The sequence below is a fragment of the Phalangium opilio genome, unplaced genomic scaffold, assembly GCF_054372755.1.
Source record: "Phalangium opilio isolate 3A_F unplaced genomic scaffold, DU_Popi_V2 ptg000002l_1, whole genome shotgun sequence".
Classification (NCBI taxonomy): domain Eukaryota; kingdom Metazoa; phylum Arthropoda; class Arachnida; order Opiliones; family Phalangiidae; genus Phalangium; species Phalangium opilio.
Window position 1 is genome coordinate 14,321,263 of NW_028324144.1, and position 18,350 is coordinate 14,339,612.

An 18,350-nucleotide genomic window follows, 5' to 3' on the forward strand; every position below is an offset into this window, starting at 1 on the left:
CCGCAGTTGCATCTTTTGGCTACTTCGTGAGAACAAATTGTGCGACCAAAAGTCGTTATTTTTGTAAATTCCCGTGCAGTTTTCAAATTTGAAATGTTTCCGTTTCCCAAATATGGTTGAAAAGCTAATTTAACAGCGCTAGTTATCACACACTCTCTTGGTAAACCGTGAGCGAAACTTAAATCATTCACTATACAAATTCGTTTCAGCAATGGGTACCCTCTAAGCAAATCAAAGAAGTAATCTTGAATGTCTGATGCAGAAGTTGAAAAAGCTTTGTCAGATATTACCGAGATATGACTTAAAATGGCAAATTTTCCAGCTATTTGATGGAGCACTTTCTGTGTTCCATTAAAGAGTTTCATAAGCTTGCCATTCATGTTTTCAAACTGAAAACATGACACAGCCCATAAAGGTCCCCATTTAGTTGCAGTTTCGTGCAAGTGAAGAAGCAAATGGACATTGAAGGTCATAGTATCGTTTCCGTACAATCCAGAATATTGTTGAACAAATATTCTCAGATAGTTGGCAGCTTCTAGAATCATTTCAGGTGAAACTTTGGCTGATAGCAAAATTTTCACACTGAGCACTAAATTTATCCAATGTTTAAAATATATGTCAGGGAGGTAATTCTTTAAAATTACAGGTGAGTAAAAAAGGAGCCACGAACGCCATTCATTAGCGTGCCACTGTTTTCGATCTTTTATTGTTCTCGGTGTTCTTGTAATCTCGTCGATGGGCTTTAGCGAGAGAAATATGCTATCTATCTCATCAATTTTCCTTCCAAGGTAATATTCACGTTGATAGCTAGACGAGTCAAACCACATACATGACGTTGCTTTCACCACACCTTGACAGACAGAATGCATATAATCTACTACGAATCCATTAACTACGTTAAAATAATTAAGGAGCATTAATATAGAAAATCCTTTGACTCCGTTAACTGGTTTTTTAATTTGTATCGCTGTTTTTGCATTTCTTTTCATCTGTGCCTCGTCCCTTTTCTCAAATTCTCCTGCTTCGTATATTCTTGTATGACCGTCACCTCTCAAAACCCTTTCGCCTTGGTTTAAACACCAATTACACCCGTAGGCTCCATTAAACTGATTTAAATTTTGCAAGGTACAACGTGCCACTGAATCACACGTCAAAGGCCCTGGGAATACTTTTATTAGTTTCTCCTTATTTGCACCTGCACGTTTATACTTGAAACCCTCGGATGACAGCTTATTTATTTGGTCTACAAATGGTTTTAAAAAAGTGTTCATGTCTGGTTTACCATTTCCAAACCACAAAGCAGCCAGCTGAACGTTTTTTGGCCGGAATATTCCAATTCATTAAGAACGTACAGTAATGGCCAAATATTGAAGTTAGATGAGTGAAATACAGGTACCCCGTCGGTATTCCATGTGATTGAAAGGTCATTCTTTCCCAAGCCCAATTTTTTGTAACAATATCCCTCTTGCAATGGATGCAAATTGGTTCTTGGCTTAAATTTCTCTTTGGTAGCCTCATGTTTTTGTAAAATTGTTTGAATTTGATTTTCAATATCAAATACGAGGAAATAATTTCCATTTTCCAAAGCTCTTTCATAAGATACCAAACACTGGCAAAACTGGCAACATTTTGACGTTTTTCCAATGTACGCACAACATTTAGCACAGTACATATGAAATGTGAATAACGACTTTGAATGATCAAAATTTTTATAGAAGCGATATAAAGTTTGTGGTAATTCAGTATCGCTAGGCATATGAAAACTCAAAAGCTTTAGTAACGAAGCCGTTGCTTCTTTGCTTTCTTGGAAACGTATAATATGCGCCATAGTCAGCAACAGACTTTGTCTTAATGTGATAGATGAACCAGCATAGAGCTCTTCATCCTAAAAGAATAACATAAGAAAAGTATATTTCAAGCATAATAATAGATTTTTGTGTAATGGCCATAAAAAGCTTGCGTGCGTATAAGCATCCTTAATTGAATTCTTGCTTTTTAATCCTAACCAAAAGACCTCAAAGTACGGCTAAATTTGAGATAATTCTCAAAATTCACCCTCTGCACTACAGCTTTTTATCTCGGGATATAGCTTATATAATTTGACTTAATCTATCGTTACAAATAATTATATAAGATAAAAAACTTGAGCCTAGAGGAAATTTACTAATATTTGTAAACAAATTAATAATAGCATATAGATTAAGTCACATAATACAGCTGAAAGATATGTGGTTCTGCTTTTACTAGAGTGTCTTCATGATCTTGTTTCTCATCAACCCCTTCGGAGCCTGATTCGGAAATTCTATCACCCTATAAATAGGAAAAAACATTTTTTAACTGAACTTAGCGTTCACATGTCAGGTGGTATATTTATTAAAAAACAAATTCAGTAAATAACTAACTCCTATTTCAGTCACCTATTTTTATACCATGACAGACTTACATCATTAGATTCGGTGGGATCTGAATTTCGAACATCGCAATAATTTGTTTCGGGCCCAATGTCATTAAACTGTGGTTGACCATCGAATGGAATGGAATGATCCGACGTTTTTTCAGACCCAGATTCACAATCATAAATACTGGAGTTTGTCGATCTAATAATATCTATAAATTTTAAAATTATAGTTTTAATTAAATAATAACCTAGGGTAAACAATATTTCCTTCTTGTTTTATACCTTGGGTAGAATCCACCAAACTGTCTGAAGATATTGTTGAGCTCGCGCGCAAGGTCATATGTTTGAGATGGTTATTTACTCCGATGGTAGATGTTGAGGGCTTGTTTAATACATCGAGAGGTTCATGATTCTGAACATTGGGATCAGGCAGGGCCGGATTAACCACTAGGCAAGTTAGGCAATTGCCTAGGGCCCGGATATCTGAGGGGCCCGTAATCAGCCAGTTTTCAAAAATTGATATAATTAAAATCCAAAAAAAAATATATATATATTCCCCCCTCTCTCTCTGCTGAAACATAACGTCACTGACACCATGAAAATGCCAGGTGAGTTGTAACGGCAATTACAATTAGCAATTAGGTCACCGTATCTCTATTGATGCGCTCAACTATTTTTGAAAACCATTTTTGCCTTCAATTAACAGAACTCTAAATTGGGGCTGTTATATAGCATAACGTAAAATTTTCCTCTGGTAAAATGACTTATCTGTGGCCATTTGAGTTTTAAATTTTTAATTGGAATTAAATACTTTCGTCCGCCGATAGGTCTCTGAAACACGTATCTGTTCAAATGGCTATCAAAATATTCTATTTTGGTTTGGTGGAAAATGGCATAACAGTTAAGATTTATAGTAACAACTTCATACACAATCATGAAAGTGGGACCATGCTCTTCAGTGTAGTCTTGCAGTAAAATAGTGTCTTTCTCATAGCGGTGACCGTAAATAGTGATATAAGAGCTTACGTGCATAGATGCAGTATCAATTGCGTTTTCATCGAAAAAATGCAACAAAGCCTTAATTTCATCAGTAATTTCACATTCATATCCCTCTTTAACGTCATCCAGATCCCCAAGGAAGTTCTGATTTTTTCCTCCACTACCATTGGTTTGTTGTAAACACAACCAACGTTGGTGCTTTAAAGCCATAGTTTTTGGTACATCTTTAAAACATCTCCATTTTTTCCCTTTAAAATACGAGTGTTTACTCTCCAGTCGCATGCACGAATGAAATCTTAAAGGGCCATATCGTCTCATTTGGTCAGGGAAATGTAACAAATAGTGAATTTTGGGTGTTACATTGGAATTTGGATAAAGAATTAGGAAGTTTTCATTGTGTTCCGAAATTAGACATTCAAGAGTGTTAGCCGTGTTGTTATTAGCAAGAGAAGAAAGACAAATCTGCGTTATTTGAATTAAATGCAAAAAATTCGTCCAGTGTGGATTACGTTTTGGTACATTTAAACCAATATAAAACGGCATTAGAAAAAGCAGCGTTTTCATAGCAGATGCTGTTTGCTTCAGGTCTCCCTTTTTCTTTAAGTGTTTTTTTTCTATTATGGAAGGTTTCACGTCCAACTCATTCTTCTGATACGAGAATGACTGAATAGCATAATTCAACTTGTCAAGCGTAAATAGCTTCAATTCATAAATAAACAAATCAAGCATGAGTTTGGTTTCATATTTAACAACTCCTTCAAGGAGCACATGCATTGGATCATGCAAGAGATCTTTTGTGACTTCAAAGTTTGGAATTTCAGCAAATGGGCTTTTTTTATTTACACCCCATTGCTTTGACCAGTAGATTTTTGCTTTTTTGGAGCAAGTTGCCAAAGAGTGCAGTCTGTCGGAGTGTTCAATACTATCTCTCAAAGGAAAAGGATCTGCTTGTATACATTCTCTTATTCTGGGTCTATTAATCTCGCAGGTTCTACAGAATTTGAAAGCGCTACCCACGCCTTCCTTAAAGCCACCAATTTCCTGAGCCGCTAGTGTATCACCCAGCACAAATGCTAACTTCCCTTTCACTACTCTTTCTACGCCATTGAACATGCACTTAATACCTTTTTCAAAATTTTGCATCTCTCTTTTAAAATCATGCAGTAAAGTATCTAATCCAAATTCCTTTATGTCTTTTTGTTTGCCAACCGCGAGTAATTGGATGGAACTCAATTTTGATCTCATATATGGAGGTGTATTTAAAAGTTGCCAATAGAAAACTGTAACCTTATGCCTTTTTGCATGTGCCCCAATAGGATTTGCTATTTCCAAATCATCTAAATAGAATGAAAACAATAAATTTATGCTATTGTCTAGATTTGTATCTGCCCACTTCCGTTTCATTTCTTCGCCACTAAATATATCATCCATTACATCACAATTACAGTTAGCTGGGGCAATTAATAGATTTTCCTCAAGTTCGGGCATTTTTAGGAGATTTTTGACTGATGTTACACAAATGGGATGTAATAAGCAATTGCTGCTTTCGTTTTAGCAGTATTTGCAGTATTTGCACCTTCATCAAAGAACCGTTTTCGTATTTTTTTCCCTTTTTTCGTTATTTTGTTAATTATCTTTTTTGTGAGCTGAGCCATTATTTAAAATTTTTCAAATTATCACGAACACCGTGAATAGAGCTTATCAAGGAATCATAAAATGCAACTCCAGTGTTTAATGACTGTCAGTAACAACACGAATTCAAAATGAAATTTCATCCTCCGAGGATAGCCACTTCTGAAGATACATTTCCATTGAATTTTTAAGTTTTTTATCGTCTTTTTCTTTATTCCTTTATAAATTGCCACTTTAATGTTTATAAGGCGCCACAATGTTTTGGGTAACGGGTTTTTGAACATTAGGCTGCCGTTACAACTCACCTGGCATTTTCATGGTGTCAGTGACGTTATGTTTCAGCAGAGAGAGAGGGGGGAATATATATATATTTTTTTTTGGATTTTAATTATATCAATTTTTGAAAACTGGCTGATTACGGGCCCCTCAGATATCCGGGCCCTAGGCAATTGCCTAACTTGCCTAGTGGTTAATCCGGCCCTGGGAGTCAGTGTTTACTGACGAAACTCAAAGTAAAATCGTTTGTCAAAATAACGAAGTTACTTCGCAAACTGCAGCATTTAATCCCCAAACGACTGAATTTGTAAGCATTTGTTTTTCACATTGGCATAACTGTGAATATTTTTCAGATCTTTATAATACAGAATGCAAAGTTAAGTCTCCCAAAATTTTCGGATTACACCGAAAAACGATTACAAGAAGGAAAACCCATGGGAATAATATCTACCATAGTAAAGGAACTCGCATATGGATTATTAGCTAAGTACGACATGAAAACACAAGGCGAATACCAAACTGTGGGGAAAATGCTTTTTGCTAAATACCCGTGTATTCATGTTGATAAGACAGCCTATTCACCTTGGGTAAGTGTGAATTAGAAATATTCATTTTATTTATTGTAATAAAGTAAAGATTGTTTTCTTTTTTTCAGCAATTTCTTACTAACAAGTTGTCGTCTAAAATTCGGCATATAAGGTGGCTCGAAAACCGCAAAGAACAGTCATTTTCAGGTGAAGTATCCAAAAAAACGCAAAAAAAAAACCCAGCTCAACGAAGAGGCTTTGTGCAGCGTGGAAATTGATATGACAGATGATACGTCACACGAAGATGCAGTACTTGAACTAAAAGTTACATTTAGTGAACGCGAGAAAGATAAACCAAAGCTATTAAAACTAATAAGACAGACGTTTGCCAACAGCAAAAAATAGTACTAAATTTGAAGAGATGTACACTCAATTTCCACATTTGAGTGATCCAAGCTACGTAAGAAGATTAAATTGTTGACGCATGTTATTATGTTATGTGACTGAAATAAATTGTTTTCTAGCTTGAAGCTGAATTGGATTTAAACCTCCATTTTCCAAATACGAAGATGCGCTTTATTGGAAATTTTGAGAGAATTGCTCGTCTACTTGATGAAGAATTTGAAATGGTACTATATTCAAATTTTTATTTCATTATTAAATAATTTTTGAGTTAAGTGGCGCGGGGCTGTCATCAAATCACATTTAAGACGGGGCTGAAAATCTGATAACCAAAAAACAAAGAACAGGGGGGAATATATATATATTTTTTTTTGGATTTTAATTATATCAATTTTTGAAAACTGGCTGATTACGGGCCCCTCAGATATCCGGGCCCTAGGCAATTGCCTAACTTGCCTAGTGGTTAATCCGGCCCTGTGAATTGGCATCGCATAAAGTCAAACACTCGTCCGAACGCCCATTTAAATGTCAAGTTTGTCAGATGACCTTCAAATCGAAAAATAATTTGATAGTTCATCAACTCAGACACTCGTTCGAACGCCCATTCAAGTGTCAAATGTGTCAGAAGGCCTTCAAAGGCAAAAAAGGCTTGGCACAACATAAACTCAGGCACGCATCCGAACGTCCATTTAAATGTGAAGTGTATCATCATGGATTTATAATATTGTGTGGTTTAGTAAGCAAAGGCTTAGAGCCGAATATCAAATCTTATCTTAATTTCCTACTTAGATTTAAGTATGATTTTTTCAAGCAAAGTATAATTTTTGTAAACATTGCGATTAATTGTATTATTTACTATACATTGTGATTAATGGTTTATTTACTAAACATTGTGATTAATGATTTATTTACTAAACATTGTGATTAATGATTTATTTACTAAACATTCTGATTAATGATTTATTTACTAAACATTCTGATTAATGGTTTATTTACTAAGCATTGTGATTAATGGTTTATTTTACTAAACATTGTGATTAATGGTTTATTTACCTAACATTGTTATTAATGGTTTATTTACTAAACATCGCGATTAGTTTGGTTAATGCTAACGGTGCTTAGAGCTGATTCAATTAAGGATGGTTTTAATACTGTTGTTTACATACTAAACACTGCGATTAATTGTATTATGATTAGTTTGGTTAATGCTAACGGTGTTAGTTATTATTAATGTTGTTTACATACTAAACACTGCGATTAATTGTATTATTTACATGCATTCTGGGAAATTGAAAATGGGCCTAAAAGATGAGGGAAAAGTCTGGGAAATTGAAAATGGGCCTAAAAGATCAGGGAAATGTCTGGGAAATTGAAAATGGGCCTAAACGTCGTGGAAAAGTCTGGGAAATTGAAACTGGGCCTAAACGTCGGGGAAAAGTCTGGGAAATTGAAAATGGGCCTAAAAAGTCAGGGAAATTTAAAATGGGCTTAAAAGGTCAAGGAAAAGTCAGGGAAATTTAAAATGGGCCTAAAACGTAAGGGAAAAGTCGGGGAAATGAAAATGTTCCTAAAAGTTCGGGGAAAAGTCACATTTTCACATATTATGATATAATCGTATATTATGTACGTATGGAAGTTGATACTGAGAATAAACGAAGGAGAGCTCACCTCGTATTTTCACTGCCGACTGACGAGGGCAATGCTCTAGGCCTTTGCTTAACTGAATTTTCTACTTTGTTTTAAAAATTAATTTTTCAAGCTAAGTATAATTTTTGTGATCTAAGTGAGACCATTTTGGTTCGTAATATATTATTTTACTAATAGCTCCTTAGAAGAATGCGTCAAGTGTTGTTTATTTACTACTTTAAGAGGAATTTTAGCTTGACCATTGACGACGATGGTCAAGCAAAACTGTGTGAGGCCATTGCCCAACGTTCACAGAGCCGCTTCGTCACATTATCTTACATTATCACATATAATGATAACTCGGATATTTTGTTGACCTTGTTCTAAATCTGCGAACTCTCGATTTTGAAGTTATCTACTGTCTTGTGACACTTGAAGTTCCGATTTAATGTTATAATCAGATTAGTATCGCTAGCTGATATTGTAAATTAACCGATGCCAATATTTTTAACTCATTGAATCTAAAATAACAATATAATCTTTAATATTTAAAAAATATTCAGGTAGTATTTATGAAATATTAATTAAAAGACGCGGTAATTGTTTCGATTAGTAAAATCAATTGTCGGTAAGTGTACTCGTGCAAATGGCCAACTGATTTAAGTTCCTATATAGAAACTAGTTCAAATTAAATGAAAATTACGTATTTCTCCTTTAATATCGCAAAACGTTAGAATTTCTATTTTGGAGTTGAAAAAATATCGAGAATTAAGCAAAGAAGCTGCCAATTTTTGTGTCAAAAAATAATAAAATTTATCTTCTTTTAAACTATTAAAATTTAAGAATAGCTTGATATCTTTTCCAGTAGATAATTGTTTGATATTGATATTTTAGTTTCATTGATTTTAAATAAATTGTTATTGGTATCGGTTAATTTACGATATTGGCCAATTGATCATCACTAATAGTTTAAATAATTTCAATTAAACGGTTCAAAACCTATAGGAAAAGCTTAATTTTATAATGAGCAAAATTCTAATTTTAAATTAATTTATCGTAGATAATTAATTTATTACCTTAGTGTAATTTATGCTGAAAGTGACGTACATATGGGATAGGTAAATGTTTGGCGGGAGATTCAAATGTCGATTTCGATTTGGGTTAGAAAAATAAGAGACTATGGTTTTAAGCACCCTCTCCATGTGGATCCAACCCTATTGCATAGATTTGGGTTTCTATTCATTTAAATTTTTAGAGAATAGTGTCCGATACTTTTGAAGTGTTTTGCTTAATTCTGCTCTCGCGAATTTCATGGAGGCTGAAAGTATTTGACTTATTTTCGCCCCTTTTCAACCTTGTCTTGCTGTCAGTAATCAGGGTTCATACAAACCTGGAAACAGGGAAAATCAAGGAAATAAATAGTTGACAAAAACCTTGGAAATTTAGAATTTTTAGTAAAATTCAGGGAAATCAGGGAACTTTGCGTCAAACAGGGGCCGAGTAATTAAGCAAAATGTTCATAAACATCCCCTCCGTAGGATTTACATTACACTAATCTTTGGAGGCTCATAACTCTGGTTCTACTAGAGATAAGGGGATATCCTTCGAGTATTTTAGAGTCTTATTTGCCCCCCATCCAACGATACAAAAAACTTGGGATGTCGTCAAACAGGAGCCGAGTAATTAAGCAAAATGTTCGTGAACACACTGTAAAAAATAATGGTCATAGATTAAACCCTTGAGGGGTTTGGCACTTTTGTCAGAAAACCAGTACCCAAGTGGTTTGTTTGGAAACCATATAGGGTTTTGTTTCCTATCCAAATAACACTAGTGTTCAAACCATTTTACATCCCTAATTGTTATTCATTTCTACCGTTTTTAAACCCTTACAGGTGGTATATTCTACTGTTAAGTGTCGTTTAAATAACCTTTTCTAAACCCAATAAGGTCGAATGCTGGACCAATACCAGTAACCTTACGAACCCTACGTGGCATATTTCTTTTCCATTAGTTGTTAGCTTCCCAACCTTTTTTGAACCACGTACGGCGCTATACTAAACCACTTTTTGATTTTAGGACAACCATGTTTAAACCCTTAATGGTGGTATATTCTACCATTAAGTGTTGTTTAAATAACCTTTTTTAAACCCTTAATGGTGGTATATTCTACCATTAAGTGTTGTTTAAATAACCTTTTTTAAACCCAGTACGATCGAATACTGTACTAATACTAGAAACCATAAGCACCGCATGTGGTATTTTACTCTTCCATTAGTGGTTAGCTTCTCAACCTTTCCTAAACCATGTATGGCGCTATTCTAAACCAGTTTTGGGTTATATAGCAACGCTGTTTAAACCCTTATGGGTAGTATATTGCGCCTTTATGCGTTGTTATAACAACCTTTTTTAAACCCAATACGTCGAAAACTGTACTAATACTAGAAACCTTACGAACCCCATGTGGTATTTTACTGTTCCATTAGTGGTTAGCTTATCAACCTTTCCTAAACCATGTATTGCGCTATTCTAAACCATTTTTAGGTTATATAGTAACGCTGTTTAAGCCCTTATTGCTAGTATATTGCGCCTGTATGCGTTGTTATAACAACATTTTCTGGAACCAAGACGTTCTAATATTTTACCAATAATAGTAAAATTACGAACCCTATGTGGTATTCTACTATTCTATAAAACGTTTAGCATTCCAAATAGTTCATTTATTTTTAATTTCTTACTTTTTCATTTTCCATATTTTTTTTTTATTTTTCATTTCTTTTTCTTATTACATTTTTTTAAGAAATACAACATGAGCTATGAAAATTACTTTCTGCAAAACTTTTCAAACCTTTTAACCGTGGAAACGCATTTCGTATATTTCAAACCAAAATAGCACGATTCAATAAAACTTAATGTTTTATATAGAACTGTCGAGTATTCCACATCTAAGATCCAGTAAAGGGCAATGATTATGGTAATTGCATCTTTAAATCCCACAACACTGGTCACTTTTAGTCCGTCAACATAAACTTCAAAATCTTGATTGGATAATATTTTGGCTCCACTATATATGATGGTTGGAACCTTAGGGTATCTAGATGCATCTTCGCTTTTAGGGAAAAAAAATTTTTGGTAGTTTTCGTCAAAACGTTGTGGTATCAGTAATACAGAAAGGTATCTCTTCGCATCTACAAATTAAAAAGAATATTCCTATCAACTTAATTGTAAGTGGGGAAAGCCAGGAATGAAAATAGATTCATTCTCATAAATTCGTCACCGCAAAATTTATTTTCTTACCAAGCATATCCGTTGGGTTTTTAATTTGTTTAATTTCATCCAAAATGTCGGCTTTCAGAGGGCCTACATTTTTTTTAACCAGCTTCCAAATTTTTTCCGAGTAAAGTTTGGATGCTTCTTCAAATTTTGTTTGTATATTTATTTTGGTTTTCCTTTCAAACTCCAGGTAAATCTTATGATTAAAGAAATAGCTATTTGACTCAAATTCAATTAAAGAGAGAATGAAATGATCAGACAACAATTTTTTTAATGATTTAGACTGCTAAAAGGTCATCAAAATCATTTGCAGCCATTACCAAATATTTTTCGCCGATTTTAAATAATTCATTTAGAACTCGTACCAATGATTTTTTCGGTAATTCCATAGGATATAAAAGAGCGCGGTATCGTTATGCTTTACACGATATTTTGAAACTTTATGTAAAATTAGCGCATAATCATTGGTAAGTTTTCTTAATAATTTTAATAATATTTTAGTAGTCTAAATCCTTTAAAAGAATAGCTATATGATCATTTCATTCGCCCTTTAAAGAAAAATGCGTCTATACCTGTCTGGGATTAGCGAGTGCAGGATATTCCTTAAGAAGTTCCCCGACATTTCCTTTATTTATTATCAATCTCCTATTGGCCATGGTTTTGTCCATTTTTGAATCGATTATTTCCCAATCGATATTAGTTTTTTTCAGTTCCTCATTCATCTGATTTTTATGTAAAGCAACACTTTCCTCGTCTTCGTAGGAGTCGAGATCAGAACACTTGAAACATTTGACATATAAGTTAGTTAATGTGGTCTCATTTCGATTCAACGTTGAACTATATTCTATTCCATCGAATATATTGGGTTGTATGAAGCTAGCCTCACTCTTGTCTGTATCACCTTACATTTAAAAGCTATTCTTTAAGACAGTTAAAATACCCGTATGAATGATTTTTTTTAAGGCATTTTGGTTCTTTCGTGACTTTTTTTACATAAACTAAACTGAAAAAGAGTATTATAAATCTTAGGTCAAATCACCTGTACTCTAACTACGTTCATTATTTCGTTGACATCAGAACCCCGATTTTCAGGTTCTGATGTTTTGTAAGATCCTTTTCCATATTTTTGCTTGTGTTCAGCAACAGTTCTGAAGTTTTGCAAATTCTGCCGAAAGTTTTTGAATTTAGATCTAAGCGAATTATACCACCAGTCCTGTAAAATTTTTATAATGTCTTAAGAATATCAAAGAGGTGGTGAACAAATTAGCATTTAGTCATTAAACAAAATAATAAAAGCATCCATACTCCAGGTTGCGTTTTCAAATGTGGGTATGTCAAAACTAATTGTTCGGCAACTACTTTATGATATGGATATCTAAAACATACATGCATTTTTAAATATGTTACATACGGAACGATTTTTGAGAGAATAATTTCATTAGTTTTCTTACAATCCAAATCGCTTGATAAGGTCGCTGAAGAGAATATTTCTTAACTCTTTGTTCATGGTCATTTTTTCTTCGTTTGTAACTATGTTGTACTTTTCGGGGTTCTTGAAAACTTCTGGGAGATCTGGAAGCGTATATTTTAACGAAAAAGTTGTTCTGGAACAATTACCAACCTCTTGAGCCTGATTCTCTGCAACCCTGAATGTACAAGAATTTTACTTTTTAAGAACCTTTTTACTAGAATCAGTATGCTCACCAGGCGACTAATTCACGATCATTATCAACTGATTCAGTTATAGATACATTCTGTTTCTAAAATAAATTGTGAACAAATTATCAAACCCCTCTTATTTCCCTTTACTCTCACACATTACATTTTCTACATACACTAAATCTAGCAGTGACACAATAAAGACTATTATTTAATCCTATAAGTTGCAAATTGCCATATATACAGGGTGTTTCTGGAAAGTCTGGCACAAATTAACAGGCATGTTCCTTGGGTCAAAAGGAGACCGAAAGGTCCTATGACGTTTTGTGGTAAAGCGCTCCGTTGCGACGTTATGGGCTCTCAAAAGTAGGCCGAAAAACAAGGAGATTTTGCAGAATTACAGCAATAGTATTGTGGTTTTGACCCAATTGTTTTCGATTATTGAGCATAAGGCAATGATCGAAATAAGTTCAAAGCTAGTGGAAGACCATGAACGTGTTAAACGGCCAAAAGCGTTAATCCCTTTGTTTTAATTGATGATTGTAATTAAAGTTAAGGAAAGTAGCTCAGATATCGGATACTTGTTTGCTCAGATGTACTGGTAACTGACCAGTCTTTTATTCTTTATTTGAATTAGACACATTACTTTTACAATAATTTGAGTGAACCCCATTACTTTTACAATCCCTTAACCTTTACAATAATTCGAATGAACCCCATTACTTTTACAATAATTCGAATGAAACCAAATTACATTGTTCTACAAAAATTGTTCAAAATGAGCACCATCAACGTTTAAGCAAACTTGCGCGCGTACGCCATGAAGCACGTTAAGGTACACACATTTAAGCCGTCTGTAAAAAACCTACAACTTCTGACGTTGAAAACTACCCTAATGTTTAGACCAACACAGCAGGGGGGAAATTCGAATTATTGTAAATGTAATGGGTTCAATTCGAATTATTGTAAATGTAATGGGTTCGATTCGAATTATTGTAAAATTAATGGGTTCGATTCAAATTATTGTAAAATTAATGGGTTCGATTCAAATTATTGTAAAATTAATGGGTTCGATTCGATTTATTGTAAAATTAATGGGTTCGATTCGATTTATTGTAAAATTTTAGGGGTTCTTTCGATTTATTGTAAAATTTAAGGGGTTCTTTCGATTTATTGTAAAATTTAAGGGGTTCTTTCGAATTATTGTAAAACTTAAGGGGTTCATTCGAATTATTGTAAAACTTAAGGGGTTCATTCGAATTATTGTAAAACTTAAGGGGTTCATTCGAATTATTGTAAAACTTAAGGGGTTCATTCGAATTATTGTAAAACTTAAGGGGTTCATTCGAATTATTGTAAAACTTAAGGGGTTCATTCGAATTATTGTAAAACTTAAGGGGTTCATTCGAATTATTGTAAAACTTAAGGGGTTCATTCGAATTATTGTAAAACTTAAGGGGCTCATTCGAATTATTGTAAAACTTAAGGGGTTCATTCGAATTATTGTAAAACTTAAGGGGTTCATTCGAATTATTGTAAAACTTAAGGGGTTCATTCGAATTATTGTAAAACTTAAGGGGTTCATTCGAATTATTGTAAAACTTAAGGGGTTCATTCGAATTATTGTAAAACTTAAGGGGTTCATTCGAATTATTGTAAAACTTAAGGGGTTCATTCGAATTATTGTAAAACTTAAGGGGTTCATTCGAATTATTGTAAAACTTAAGGGGTTCATTCGAATTATTGTAAAACTTAAGGGGTTCATTCGAATTATTGTAAAACTTAAGGGGTTCATTCGAATTATTGTAAAGGTTAAGGGATTGTAAAAGTAATGGGGTTCATTCACATTATTGTAAAAGTAATGTGGCTAATTCAAATAAAGAATTAAAGACTGGTCAGTTACCAGTACATCTGAACAAACAAGTATCTGAGCTACTTTCCTCACCTTTAATTACAATCATTAATAAAAACAAAGGGATTAACGCTTTTGGCCGTTTAACACGTTCACGGTCTTCCACTCGGTTTGAACTTATTTCGATCATTGCCTTATGCTCAATAATCGAAAACAATTGGGTCAAAACCACAATACTAGTGCTATAATTCTGCAAAATCTCCTTGTTTTTCGGCCTACTTTTGAGAGCCCATAACGTCGCAACGGAGCGCTTTACCCCAAAACGTCATAAGACCTTTCGGACTCCTTTTGATCCAAGGAACATGCCTGTTAATTTGTGCCAGACTTTCCAGAAACACCCTGTATATATGGCGATTTATAAACATTTCTATAGCTTCTGCACTTTGCGATAGATAAAATGGTGTTGTTTTTCAAACTCAGTCGAAATTGTTGAAGAACATGGGTTCTACAACGTTTTGCAAGGAAATATGGACCCTCAAACAAAAACAAAACTCTAGTCGGAAATGTAGAGCAATACTGATTTTGTTGCACCATCTTCTTAGGAACTATTCCGCAATTTCAAAAGCCTTCGATCGAAGAAAGTTATTGAACGTTTAACTAGTAGAAATATCTTAAACTGGTAGAAGTGTGCCTGTAGGTAACAACCATGACAATATTGCATTATCATTACCAGTGCAGGCATAAATTTACCAATTTAATGTAGGTTAGCAACCTTAAGGGCTTACAAACATATTACAATATTAAAGAGTGTTTGCCGGAACTTTACCCAAGGTGCCATGCTGTAATCTCCAGTGATTGCCGCTGCAATTTTCAAAAGATAACATAGGAAATACGTTTTAGCGGGATGCATGGGATACTAACTTTCAATGTCATGAATAACCTATTTTAGGTCCTTCCAAGGTTGCGAAAGAATATAGTCTAAGGTTCAATATCTTATTTTAGATCAAAGGCAGGAAATTTTCGAATAGTTCTAAACTAGATGGTTTTGTGGGAAAGTTTATGCTATCCATATTTCCTTGTTTTTTTAGCCAATGTCCATATCTCCGTAACAAAACTTTATATAATCCACGTTATTTGACAAATTTCAGTTAGTTTGATTATAGAAGCAATTTTTTAACTTATGACAGACTCCCCAGAAACATCCTGCATTATCAAGCGAGTAGAAAATATATGAATCCCCTATTTTTCTCTAAGAAAATTTATTATTAACTATCAAACTAATTAAAGTGCACGCACAGGTTCTTCATCATCAATTGGTATAAATGCAGATGCAGCATTAGACTCATTTTCTGATAGTTTGGATTTTTTAACCAGCTGGAGTTCCGAATCTTCAATGCATCGTTTCTCCTATAAGTCAAATTTTAGTTTTCGTCATAATCGTAAATATTTAATGACAGTAGCATGTAAATCCGAATTTAATCAACCAATTGCACATAATTAAAAGTGGATGATAAATCCGCTTTCGTTATTATTAGCGAGCACAACTTGCTGCTTCAAAGTTATCACTTTCGCCCATTCACTTGACTTGTTAAGGTCTCTTACCTTCAAAACCACTTTCACTTTTGCCTTATTTTCTAAAATACAATTCGGTTCCAGATCAATGAAATCTTCAAAATCATTATCGTATACCTGTTCAATAAGTAGTGTTATTAGATTGAACTTCTAGATTATATCATAAGTAAAATACGCTCCATCATCCAATATGATATATTAAATTTGTAAGATTACAATTATTTTTGGTTATTTTCAAATATTCGGGATATAGACGATGAGATTAAACCGACAAGCATTATAAGGGGAACAAAAAAATCTAAAGTTCATGCCGGTTTGGTAAAGTTATTATTAGTTATATAACGATCTTTGCGCAGCGGAAAATGCACCAATGCCAAGAGGAGGCTCTAAGGGGGTCAGGCATGGAATGCTACTGTCTCCACTGCGAGCGCTTTCGACCTGCCTTTTGACATTGGACTAATTATAGACAAACAATGACACTAAAATTCATCTCTTCATAGGAGTCTAATACAATCGAAGGAAGGAAAGTGCTTTTACTACACAGGGGGAAAACGTTTCCTTCGAAATATTACAGAAACTTTGAGAGCTGCTCGCATCTAGGAGGATATAGGGGTGAGGGAGACTTCGACTGCCTGTTCTTAGAGCTCGGGTTTCGGTCTCTCCGATGGGAGATTCGTGCACGCGCACCTAGTTACCTTGGTTACGCGCATCACGCGGCCACGCAAATCCCAATTCAAAAAATAGCGGGTTGTTCATGCAAGCTTAGGCCTTAGAAGCAACGCCGCCTATATTACGCAGTGATATTTTTTAATTTTATCGGGCGTTAACTCGACTCCCCCAAAGGCGTTAATCCATCTTAAACACTTATCTAGTAGAGGTTTAGGTGTAGGGAAAGAGTAAAAAACAGTTTTATCTAAGAACAATAATTTACTATTAATAAAAAATAAAATAATGATAAATGTTCCGTTAAAGCACTAAAAAGTTGCGCGGCTAAGAATCTCCCAGAACGAGTGAAAACGGGGGAAAGCACGGCCAATAATCTGCAAGCCCGTTTCAATGGGAAAACGGGCAGTTGAAGACTCCCTCACCCCTAAACCCTCCTATCTTGCATTATGCAAAAGGCTGAGGAAGGTTTTCTTCAAGGGCCAGTCTCACTTAAATTGTAACATTTTAAACGTGCTAGTATCAAATATCAAAAAGGTTTATCAAATTGAAAACAAAATCCTCATGATTTTACGTTCCCAGAAGTTGATGACGTAGCAGCGGAAAAGTATACTATTGGCCAGGCATTACAATAAATGATTAATCTATACCACAATGAATCTCCATCCGCATTACCCTCTAATCCCCTGAAACAATTCAGGTTGGGCATAATTAATGACGACATCTGTCACGTTTGAACAAGAGGCTACGAGCTCTTAGAACCAATGCCTAAATTTAAGCTAAAGATTTTGATTTCTAGGGTAAAAATTCAATTCATATGAGACTTGCCCTTTAAGATCCACGCTTCATTTTAGAAATAATATCACAATTTTTAGATTATGGTTTAATTAGATTACATCGGTCTGAGTCAGACTAAAATATTTTGAATCATACACCAATGCGCGTGCACTATTTTTGTGGCTCTTCCAAGCGTATAAAACAGTTTAACATGCTATTTTTCGCTCTATTGTCTAATACCCACCATCTATAATCATACAAAAATATATATATACCTGATAAATTTTGTCAGACCCAGCGTAGTCACGTAAAGCGTCGTCTTCGTCAAGGTGTTCCAGTAATGACTCGTACTTATTATCTTTAATTTTTATTTTCTTTCTGCTTTCACCGAAGCATAAAAGGAGCACGATCTCATCTTCCATTTCAAGAATCCACTTGGCCTAACTTCAATTAGCCCAAACAGAGATTTTCATAATATGGTGATTCTATCGCAACTCAAAATTCCGAATTCGACCGTTACCGAGTCGTTTACTGTAGAATATTTGACGCTAGTTTATATTTTAAATTTAAAATTGCTCTAAAAAACTTTACACAAAAAAACCATTTTTTAAACTTATCGAAGCTAATCAACGGAGATATTTTATTCAACCTAGAAAGATTAGTTTTTTCTCTATCTGTAATATTTTTTATACTAAAG

General features: G+C 34.2%; 1 protein-coding gene across 1 annotated transcript; it reads right to left on the reverse strand.

Moving 5' to 3' along the window:
- Positions 1-10,680: 10,680 nt before the first annotated feature.
- On the reverse strand, positions 10,681-18,075 carry LOC149720107 (sterile alpha motif domain-containing protein 3-like). The gene is made up of 10 exons (XM_089860703.1): positions 17,929-18,075; positions 16,244-16,330; positions 15,938-16,048; positions 12,835-12,890; positions 12,582-12,776; positions 12,436-12,505; positions 12,170-12,343; positions 11,703-11,909; positions 11,155-11,326; positions 10,681-11,045 (listed from the first exon to the last, which is right to left on the reverse strand). Exons 1-10 carry the CDS (start codon positions 18,073-18,075, stop codon positions 10,681-10,683), a joined length of 1,584 nt encoding a protein of 527 aa, XP_089716829.1.
- Between the last annotated feature and the right edge of the window lie 275 nt (positions 18,076-18,350).

What these genes read in the sequence shown, in the direction of transcription:
- LOC149720107 (XM_089860703.1), bottom strand. Translation starts at nt 18,075, where the DNA reads ATGGAAGATGAGATCGTGCTCCTTTTATGCTTCGGTGAAAGCAGAAAG. An exon ending in GGTCTGACAAAATTTATCAG is followed by an intron (nt 16,331 to 17,928) that starts GTATATATATAT and finishes CTTATTGAACAG; the next exon opens with GTATACGATAATGATTTTGA. An exon ending in GATCGTGAATTAGTCGCCTG is followed by an intron (nt 12,777 to 12,834) that starts GTGAGCATACTG and finishes TTGTACATTCAG; the next exon opens with GGTTGCAGAGAATCAGGCTC.